The sequence below is a fragment of the Phacochoerus africanus genome, chromosome 3, assembly GCF_016906955.1.
Source record: "Phacochoerus africanus isolate WHEZ1 chromosome 3, ROS_Pafr_v1, whole genome shotgun sequence".
Taxonomy (NCBI): domain Eukaryota; kingdom Metazoa; phylum Chordata; class Mammalia; order Artiodactyla; family Suidae; genus Phacochoerus; species Phacochoerus africanus.
In genome coordinates, this window is record NC_062546.1 from 60,293,464 (window position 1) to 60,305,251 (window position 11,788).

The window sequence follows — 11,788 nt, forward strand, 5'->3', positions numbered from 1 at the left end:
ACCTGGGGACAAAAAGAGGTCCAAAGGACTCCAAATAGGCTGAACCCAAATAGGACTACCTTGAGACTCCTCTCAAATGCTGTAACAAGTCAAAGAGGAAAAGTAACCATTATCAAAAGGTTGCTGCCAAACCTTTAATCATCTGATGAAAGCAATCATGACATTCTCAACAGCCAATTTAGCAGCAGAACCTGTCACATAGGAAAATAAGTATTCATGAAAAAGTATGCATAGCAAAAGCAGTATCTTTAAAATTTTTCTTTGCTAATACCAAATCAATGTATGCAAGTCATTAAAAATCATTTGGGAAACATAAAACAAACCCCAGAACACCCTGTGAATTCATTCACCAATACCAGCACCAAAGCTAACATTCATTAAGCACTTACTATGTTCCAGGCACCATGCTAAATACTTTACCGGGATTATCTCACGTAAGGCTCACAACTCTGTAGTATGGACTAACAGATCAGAAGTTGAGGCTAAGTGAGATTAAGTAACCCAATCAAAGTAACTTTACTAAGCATTTACCAAGTACAAGGCACTAAGCTTGACTACAGGGATATAGCTATATATTAAAAAAAAAAAACAAAAACAAAAACAACAAAAAACAGAAACCCACAACTCTTTTCCACAAAGGGCTTGTGGCGTAACAGGAATGTCAGACAACAGACAATTCACATCAGTGCCATAAAGAAAAAGCACAGAGATCCACCTCTGTGAGAGCAGGGGAGGAGTTCCTGATCCAAAGCAGGGGTGAGGGGGTAACCTGCTTAAGTTAACACTAGAGGGGAACATGGAACAGTGGTGAGACATAGAACAGGAGAGCCAGACAAAGGCTTACTCAGGAAAAGCACTAACTAGCACACAGAGAACTTGGATTGTGTTCTAGAGAAGTTTAAACAAGGCTCCTCAAAGACAGCCTTGGTTAGAGAAGTCCCAGGGGATATCATCGGGTGGGGTGAAGGAAAGGATGGCAAAAAAAGTTACAAGTGACTTTTCTGAAACTAAGTAAAATGCATCCAGATTTTTGGCTTCAGCAAATAGATGCATGAAAATGCTTTACTTAGTGTTAGGAATTGTAGGAAGCACAATTTGGGGAAGAAAGATGGAACAAAAACTTACATATTTTCTTGATCCATGATCAAGACTGCTATAGATGTAGGCTTACCTTAGCCTAATTTCATTTATTTAAACAACTTCATAAAGAAGCAGATGGCCTAATTTTGTAAATTACATTCTCAAAGGGATCAAGTCTAAGCCATATTAATAGGTGTGTTTTAGATCTACCACATCTTTAATCATTTTGAAATTTAAAAAACAAGTACCCATAAAGGAGAAGTTCATAAAAGATCAGCTATGAAAAGACAGAGGAAATAACAGCGTAATGGAAGTAGTAAAGAGGGGAGGGGCAGAGACAAAGACAGCACATCTCAGCCAGGAATAAGGAAATATAAACTCTGGTGGCACGAAATGGAATTTCTAGTCCCAGCTTTGTTATTTAGCCTGGAACCTGACTTTCCTCCTCTATCATTCTATATTGCAGTGTTTAAACACACACACACACACATCACCGTTACTATTCTCTTTATGATTCGGAATATGCTCCGACATCAAAGCATGTGACTCATGCAGTTCTCTGTAGGAAACTAAGTTGAATTACTGCCATTATGATAGTGTTACACTTAACTCAGCCACTCTATCTCCCCATTAAGGCTTCATGAGGAAAAGTACACAGGAAATAAGAACTAGACACAGCAAAGCCACTCCATGTTCATGAGTATGAGAAAATTCCTTTATTCCCTTTGAAAGCACAAACTCTTCAAAAAAAACAAAACAAAAAAAAGAACCAATCAACATTGCACAATACCTACTCCTTGAGGAGGTGCTAATTTTTCTTTTGCTTAATCTTAAATGTTAACCAAAAGAACACTATTAAAATATGATCTTTTAAAAATATAAGTATTTTCCTGTATTTTACTTTGTACATCTTTAAAAGGAAACTACATACCAATCTATTACATACACAAAAAGCAAAAGGAAAACGTATTTTTTAAAAAACATTCACACGGAAAACAGCATATAGCAAATATATCTCAGACATGATTACTCTCTTCCACTCTTTTCTGGGGCTAATAGCTTTTAAGGCACATAATAAAGTTACTCCTAGTTTATTTCCTATAATCTTTTGGGCATAATACATGAATAGAGAATTTCATTTCCCACAATGAAAACAAAATTATTTAATAAAATGAACATAAGGAAAATTCACTTCCAAAGACAATGAAACATATACAAACTTCTTCTAATACCACTGATATTCAAAAACTGGGGACAGCTACATAAATCTAAATGGTCCTCTACTAATATTTAATTACTAGTTCACAAAGAGGGTCACAGGGCTAGGTAATTGTTAAGTAACTAAAACATGGTATAGGCCGAGTTCTTTGGAGTAAGGCTATAAACTTACAAGTTGTACAATCGTGGGTAACACCCTTAATCCAAGATGACTTTCCTCGATAAAAACCTTTCAAATACAAAAAATCAGAAATTCAATTTAAAATATCTTAAACATTAAGAAAGCTTACTGACTCATATATCAAGGAGTCCAAAATTGGAATAATTCCAAGGCTAGTTAAGCCATGCCATCAAGAACCCATGGTCTTCTTCCCACTTTGCTACTCTGCCATGATGAACTTACTGTTTTGCCCTCAGGCTGTACTTTCATGGTTACTAGATGGGTTCAGCAACTCAAGCATCACATTCTCAGACACATATCCAAAGCAAGGAAGAGAATCACCCCACCTTGTGTCCTTTATGAAAAAGGAGGAAATCTTCAAAAGTTCATTTCTAAACCAGTAATTTGCAAGGTACTGTACACTCATGATAATCTCTGACTAATAAAAATGATTGCTTGGGGCTTGAAGTAGTCCCAGTTTCTCCTACTTAAACCAAAGTATAGTGTTAACAAATACAAAGGTAAGGCAAATGAAAATGTCACAACCATCAAGATATTGAAAGGATTAACAAACAATGTAAGTAAAATGCCTGTATCTGCTCTATTGTTCTTTTTCATTTTCTAATATAATTTAAACCTTAATTCCAACTCCTAAATTGGTTAAATTCACTAGATTGTACAACAGTATCTCATTCACTTTAATATTTAGTATGAATAGTAAGCAGATTACACAATTTGTAATGAATTTTGTACCTTAAGTTGTGTGGCAAAAATATTATGAACTTCCCAAAGGTTTGCTTTGTTTCCAAGCAGACACAGTGAACCACAGTATTTCCAGAAGTTGAGTCAAATCATACTGACAACAATATTAAATCACCTCGAAAAATACAGTAGGAAAAAAACTGCATTGGGGAAATAACTATTAAAAAATAATAATAAATAATAAATAAATAAAATAAACAGAGTCACTTAATAAAATCAATACTACAATTTATCTAACCTATCCTCAAGTGTCCCTTTTCATTAAAGGTAGCTGAGTTCTCATACTAACATGCAGGGAAAAGAAAATTTCCCTTTAACTCCCAAATTCAAACTCGTTAGGTATCTTCATAGGATCAACCAAACATATAATAATAAACATGTTAGTAAAGCCTTCCTTTTACTCTTAACTTTTTCCAGTTCATTAATGGATTCAGGATGCTATACTTTTAAGTTAAGCCATTTATCAGACTGTGAAACACTTCAAAAGCTACTGCTGACACGGCCATTAAAAAAGAAGAGACAAACTGGCAGGCAGATAAACAGATATCAATTGCGATGAAAAAAGATAATGACATTCTTCTGAATAACATTTTTGAAGTTTTACTATTCAAACAAAGTATTTATATTTTACATACCTATGCATAATGGAGGAATCATATTTTTGCAAGATACTCTCCTTAAATCTATGTAGAACTCTGCAAGAAACTATGTGAAGTCAGCCTCCCTATGCACAACAGGCAAAATACAGGATAAAAGCTATAAAGATATATAGCAAGTGATAACTTCAAAAATAAGCTTAAAATTTGTGCCCAATAAAACAGCACTGCTAACATCAATGAGTATACAGATAGGCCAGATGGGCAGAGGGAAGAACTAAGATATGCTTTTAGATATGCTTAATTAGAAAAGCTGCAGCTCTCCTGCCAATAGTTAAGAATAAAAACTGGATAAAGACTGACATAAATATTACCTATTTGGGGAGTTCCCATTGTGGCTCAGTGTGCTAAGCACCCGACTTTGTCTCTGTGAGGATGCAGGTTCAATCCTTGGCCTCGCATAGTGGGTTAAGAATCTGGAATTGCTGCCCCAGCTGCAACTCCAATTTGACCCCTAGCCTGGGAAGGTCCATATGCCACAGGTGTGGCCATAAAAAAATTTACTTATTTGGTCCCCGCATGCATGCACACACAGAGTGTGTACTATAACATGGATACATTTGTTCATGATCTACCTGTTCTCAAGCAGGATGGTTATGCCTATACTTAGCCAAAGGTAAATTTTCTATCTTGGTGGGATTAGTAAGACGCTCCAAGAGGGAGTCTTATGGAAGAAATAATCATGACATAGTCTAATATGCCAAATAAAATTGGAGACTACCTACTAAGGTAGTCACAGGCATATCAATCATACTCTCATCCAAATTCACTTAATATTAAAGGCTAAAGAGAACATGCAAAAAAAGTTAAACAGCCAATGAATCTGTGGCTCAAGTTTCATGTTTCTGCTCTTTCCCTTTCTGTGTCTTTCATGAAGAAAAGGACATATGCACGGGACTGACACACTGGTGGTATGTACGTAGACGAAAATACCCTGAAATGTTCTCTTTTGACAAAGTTATGGTATCTTATCTAGAGAAACAGTTCTTCGTGGGTTTCTATATAACTTGCAAGCCCAGGTACTGACCGACTTTGTTCTCAAGGATATCTGTATAGCACACAACCTTAGAAGAGTGTCCCTTCCTGAACCAAGAGCAGGTTTATTTACTTTCAAATTTAATAAAGAGTTCCACATCTCCCTTGAGGGCTAAGGTCAAAAAATTTTACTGCCCACTAAAAAACACTGGGTTCCGAAAGCTCTAGGCTCCTCTCCTGCTCTGAAACTCACTACATTTACAGGCCATCAGCTGACCTGCATCACAAATGCAAACACTAATATTCTGGCAATTCTGCCACTGTAAACAAAATTTGTCACCTGTGTGCCAGGAATCCCATGCCTTCTGCCATGATCCATGAAACTGTGGCAGGCTAAGTCTTCATTAGTTAGAGACAAGCAGTTTTGGCCATTCTAAGGAAGATACGGCATTTGCAATCACTCTTCAAGGAGTAATGATACATAAAAAGCTAACCCAGATGAAACAACTACCCAACACCACCATGACTGGTGTATGTATACATATCAATGTATAATTACTATGCATTTCTTAACATTGTGCTCATATGTTTACAAACTTTGTCTTCCACTTAAGTTCTTGCTTAAAGGTGAAATCAAAATCTATCACTTACCTCCATCATCTCCCTATCATATGTTAAGACAGTAAAGTATTTATTTCATGGCTGTACCACTAAAAAGTAACTGGATATATACATCTCAGTGTAAAATGTATTTACAAAAGTTACATCAGAGGCAACTAAAATATTTCACTTCATTTAGGCTTCATTTCATATTCTCAAAAATATTTATGAGCTATTCGATGTTTCATATTACATATTGTCACCTACATGTTGTAAACTGATAGCTAATTATTTTCTTTGCAGGAAGTATAAATTATAATATCATTGTCCTTCACAATCAGAGGGGAAGTGGTTCCAGGACCCAGCAGATACTAAAATTTGAAATTCCCAGGTCCTTCATACTATAAAATGGTGTGGTATATAGTCAGCCTCTGTATCTACAGATACAGGACCCACGGATATGGAGGTCTGATGGCAGTTACTTTCGATGATGGCAAAGTCACTAGGGCCCCTGGATATCATTACAGAACTTGAGCTCTTTTTATATTATTACATTTTTATATTATTAGGAGTCATTATAGGTTAAAAATGAAGCTCATTAGCTGATAACATGGAATAGAGAAACTGTCAAAAATAATGGAAACCCATGATGTACTAGAAATGCAAATGATATACTACTAAGAAGCTAAAGTCTCCCAGAAATCTGTATCACTTAACAGGAGGATTCAAGTCACTTGACATGACTGTATTCAATGTAACTAAGGAAACTGACTATAAAAACCTTCAGTCTATTTTCTTTGCCTATTCACTTATTTCCCTTGATTATATTCTTAAATAAAAATATAACAATACTAATTATTTTTAATGAATGAAAATGTCTTCATGAAGAAATAGATATATAAAAATATGCAGACACACACACATAAATTCATGAAAACCACCAATTCTTACATGATGTAAAATCTCCTCCTGAGACGTTCTCAAATGATCTAAGAGTTTGGAATTATCAGTGCTTCATAATAAAATAACTAAGACAATTTATTCTATAAGCTATATAGTTTACAATTATTATAAAGTCAGTTTGTTTAGCAAAAAAATTAATTTGAAAATGTATCATATTTTAGGATCTCATTCATGTCTATATTTTCATTTAAATGAGGAACACATAATAGCAGCTGCCAAATTACTGACCATTTCTTACGTTCTAGTTATTGCACTAAACACTTTAAATACCGTCTCATTTAACCCCAACAACAACCGTGAGATTGTTGAAATGTAGGCATTGTATCTGTATTTACAAACAGAAGAATAAAATTCAGGGAAGTTAAGCGGTTTCATGTCAAACAATTAAATAGGATATGAGTTGTTAACTGAACCATCCATTCCACTCAAAAACCTACGGTAATAACTATTAATGTCATAAACACTACTTCCATCAAAATGACTAGTGTTCTGAGTAACTGATTCCAGATTCAATTTTAGATTTCCATTTGGATTCCCCAGAACAAAAGAAAACACCATACCATGGCAAGTCAACTCTTCTGGTACTTGTTAGTAATATTTTTGTGGTAAATTAAGTTTCAACTGTTACACTTTCTGGTTCAATCATGTTAAATCTCACACGAGGCTTTACGTTCTAAACTAAGCAAAGAAAGGAAGAAGCCACAGTCAAAACAACTCTATCCACATACTACAAATTCCCTAGAAAAGTAAGACAGTCGTGAACAATCACTCCCCACTATTTCCAATGTTTTTCTTTCAGTATTAAAAGAGAGCACAGTGGAGTTCCCATTGTGGCTCAGCAGGTTAAGAACTTGATTAGTATCCATAAGGACTCAGCTTCGATTCCGATCCCCAGCCTCGCTCAGTGGGTTCAGGATTTGATGCCGTTACTGCAAGCTGCGGTGTAAGTGCCTGCGGCTACAAACCCCAAACCTGGGAAATTCCATATGCTGCAGGTGCAGCCATAAAAAGAAAAAGAAAAGGCGGGGGGGGGGGGGGGAGGAGAAAGAGAGCATAGCTTTTGAACTGAGTACCAAATAGAGAACTAGACTACATTTAAGAAATATGCACCCTCATTTAGTAAAGTATTAAAACATCAACTATTTGTTATTTTGCTCTTTTCCTTAAATATGAGTATTCTATAATATCACCATATAGTAGTATTAGACTCTCCTATTTTAAGAGAAATAAAAGCAGTTTTGGAAGACACACTTTTTAAATCTTCAACAATTTTCTCCCTGATTTTGTATTTTTAAAATGCCTTTTATATTTTAATGGAAAACAGATGTTACCGTAATTTATAATTATACTAAATTAACAAATGTTGTCACATGTTTAAGTCACCTTGCAATTGGAGATGCTAAAATGCGTTAAAGATGGACACTTTTTAGACTTGTTTTGGGGGCTTTTTTTTCCTTTCAATTAAAATCATCAGAAGTTCCATGCAACTCCTCATCATTTTTATTGTCTTCTGCTCTGGTAATCTACGCACACACAAGAAAACTCCTTTTTAATCCCCTCTCTTTCTTAAAAAAATACGAAATCTAAAACATTAAATACCAAACGCTAGAAAAAAAATCTTTAATTTATAGTTGTAAATAGTTTTAACAGTGGTTATTCACTTAACCTCTTACCAGAAGTCCACCAAGAATTTTGTATGGCCTATTTTCAAGTTAAAATAAAAAAGCTAAAGGGAAGAAGTGGCTTCAAGCAAAGAGTAAAGAGAATCAGAATTATTTTGCATGTGAGGCTGTTTTTTCAATCTTTCTACCCAGCTACCAAGAAAGCTGTGGTAATAATTTAAACCTAAATTCGATTTTGAGCTACGTGTATGTAAATAAAACTTTACCAGGAAAAACCCCTTGAACTAACATAAAGAGAATACGCTTACTAAAAAGACGAACAAAACCTTACATTTCCAAAATAATTTTTTTTTCTAACCGTACTTGATGGACCATCCAAGGTAAAGATGGTTAACTGAAATTCACAAATAACGCTACAACTACTTTAAATATAGTCAGTTACTTCAATCCTCATCTTCATCAGTTATTAGAGGAGCAAGATTGAAATCAGGTGAACTGAATTTCACAAATTAGCACAACTTAATATTCCGTTATTCGCACAATTACACCTCGGGTTCAACATAAATATATACCTTTAAACATGTGTAATAAAAATGCAGAATAACTTTACACAGTCACAATAAAGGGATAACGAAGGGAGCAGGGACAAATAGCTATTGTAGGTTTGAGATACTCCTAAAGGGTATTTTCACTTCCGACAAATCCCTTTTTACGGACTGAACCCCAATCTCGGCCTTCAACTTGGGCTCAAAAGCGCCGCGGGTCTGAAAGGTGTGAGGTGCTGGGAGCACAATGGGAGATGCTTCGTCGTTGTTTTTTGAGAAAGCACCGGGCAACCTGACTTCTAAAACCGTGAAGCCCATAGGACTTACGCAAGGGCCCCCGTATCAGGTCTGTGAGCTCCCCAAACCAGCCATTGCCCACGCCCAGCGGCCCGGCTGCCTAGCAACGCGGTGAGGCTGCCTGGCAACACAACCCGCACAGACTCGTCCCGGCTGTGTCCCAGGAAGGCCTAGGGGATTCATCCTACCTCCTTTTTCTTCTGTCCTCCTCCGAGCTGGATGCAGAGAAGCAGCAGGAGGAGGAGAAAGGGAAAGCTCCCGGTGGGCAGATACCGCGGCCGCCGCCCCGCCTGCCTCCGGCGTGAAGGAGCGCCCCTGGCACCCATTGCCGCAGGGCAGTGTCTCCTCCACGCTCGGTAACCGTGCGCGCCCAGCTCCTACCGGCGCCCTACACCCGCCAGACCAGCCGCCAGAAGCCCCCCGCCCGTGCCCTCGTGGGTGCCTGCGGCCTCGCCAGGGAGCCGGGCAGTAGCTGAGCAAGCGAAGGAGGAAACTGACGGAGCATCCGGTTCACCGGGAGAGGAGACCTGGAAAGGCCCGGGATGGGGCAGGAAGTGGGCGTGGCCAGGGAGCTCTTGGCCTCAGTGCGCCAGATGCTGCGTTTGCAGCCAGGGTTCTCCCCAGATCCAAGCTGTGTAGGAAACGGTTCTCTCGCTGTATGGTCTGAATTGTAGGCTGTCCTGCTACTGACACTGACATCAGGTCCCGGGAATACTCGAGGGTCCTGTGAATCCAACGTTGTACCTAGAACCAGAGACACGTAATTGCCTTCTTCGTTGGTTTTTTTTTTTGTTTTTTTTGTTTTTTTTTTTTTTTTTTTGCTTTTTAGGGCTGCATTTGTGGCATATGAAATTTCCCAGGCTAGGATCAAATCAGAGCTGTAGCTGCTGGCCTACACCACAGCCACAGCAAGGCTGGATCCCAGCCACATCTGTGACATACACCATGGGAATGCTGGATCCTTAACCCACTAAATGAGGCCAGGGATCAAACCAGCATCCTCATGGATACTAGTGGGGTTCTTAACCCATTAAGCCACAAGAGGAACTCCCTACATTTTTTATAGTATTCATCAGTAACTGACATTATGTTTTTATATTCATGTTATCTGTCTTTCCTCATTAGAATGTAAACTCCAAGAATGCAGGGGGCTATATATTCTTTTATGTTGGAGTCCGCACTACACAGAATAGTGCATTTTGTTGAATAAATAGATGAATCCAGTCATTCTCTGTTTATTCCCAAAAGTACAGCACTAGCCATGTCACTATCCTCCGCCCACAGACTTTTTTTTTTTTTTTTTTTTTTTTTTTGCTATTTCTTGGGCCGCTCTGGGGGCATATGGAAGTTCCCAGGCTAGGGGTCTAATCGGAGCTGTAGCCACTGGCCTACGCCAGAGCCACAGCAACGCAGGATCTGAGCCGCGTCTGCAACCTACACCACAGCTCACGGCAACGCCGAATCGTTAACCCACTGAGTAAGGGCAGGGACCGAACCCGCAACCTCATGGTTCCTAGTCGAATTCGTTAACCACTGCGCCACGACGGGAACTCCCCACAGACTTTTTCATTAGCCACTCGCTAGGTTCAAAAAAGATCCAAACTCTTGGTAATGGCTCATAGCACCATCAAACATTTCATTCTTGCTCCAACTCAGCAGCCTTCAAACTGCAGTATGCACCAATGTCTACAAAGAGTAAAAAAAATTAATTTCCAAAATCTCAATTAGGTGTAAAATTCCCTAAAATTGATGCACTGGGAAGAAACACCTGAGGTGAAGGCTGACTCTTTCTTGTTCTCCTTGCCCACATTTCTTTGGGCGATTGCCTTTTCTCTCTTTGCAAAAGAAAGATATCTCTTTAACCCATTCTAACTGCTGTGCTAATGTGTACTGCCCCCACAGGGGAAAAAAAAAAAAGTTCAGGGCAGAAAACAAAAGGTTAATTCTAAGTATCTGTATAGGTGTTGAAAAGCAGTTGATTCGAATGACAGGAATAAATGTGTTCACTAATCAGAGGTTTCCAGTTTTTTGGCTTTCAGCATTGTTGAAAGGAAGAAATAATCCAGTTGTCAGCTACAGATCACTTAAAAATAGTTTTAGGGATGGACTGCTATGTAACTTCTCACACATTACTCAAAGGTAGTTCAAAGAATTAAGTGATACTATAATAATAGGCTTATATCTCGGTATATTTCTTGTAGACACAGTTTCTTAGCACTTAACCTTAACAAAAATTAAAAATAAGAAAGTGATGCTGAATATTATGTCATTCTAGAAATAATTAATATTTATCCACAGTTGTATAAACTAATTTTTAAAAACCTTAATTATTTCTACAAGTAATATTTCCCCAAAACAATTTTGCCTTTCATGTTTATTACTGTTTCCTCAAATTCATAATTCATGTTGTTATTTTGATCAATTGGGTATTGCTAATAACTAATGATATCAGTGCAAAAGATAAATTTTAATATAGCCTTAGAGTCACAGAAGTTTGTTTAAATCAAATTTCAATTTATACAACTTTTTTTTGCAGAGAAGAATGACTTTCAAGCATAAAAAATCAATAAAAAACTTTCAAGCATAAAAAAAATCTTAGGATAAAATTCTCTCAGATTATATTGCTGGTGGAAGAGTAAATTGGCTTAACCACCTTGAAAAATTGTTTGGCAGTAGTGCTAAAGCTGAATACACCTACTCATGACCCAGTGGTTCTGCATAGATATATATTCACCACATGACATGTACAAATTTGTATAGCAGCTTTATTCATTAATGGCCAAAGGTGAAAAGAGACCAAATATCCATCAGCAAAAAAATAAATTATTTGTGATATAGTTATACTATACATCGATAAAAATGAACTGATGACATTCATACATGTTATGAATGAATTTTACAACATAGAGA

The 11,788-nt window shown here is 37.3% G+C and overlaps 1 protein-coding gene across 1 annotated transcript in view; it reads right to left on the reverse strand.

Annotated features, from left to right (window-relative positions):
* Positions 1-9,411, reverse strand: part of TUSC3 (tumor suppressor candidate 3) — a 191,850-nt gene extending 182,439 nt beyond the window's left edge. Inside the window, exon 1 of the mRNA XM_047771894.1 lies at positions 9,067-9,411. Coding sequence (XP_047627850.1) covers positions 9,067-9,204 — 138 coding nt within the window. The 5' untranslated portion in view covers positions 9,205-9,411. The remainder of the gene's footprint in view (positions 1-9,066) is intronic.
* Positions 9,412-11,788: the final 2,377 nt, after the last annotated feature.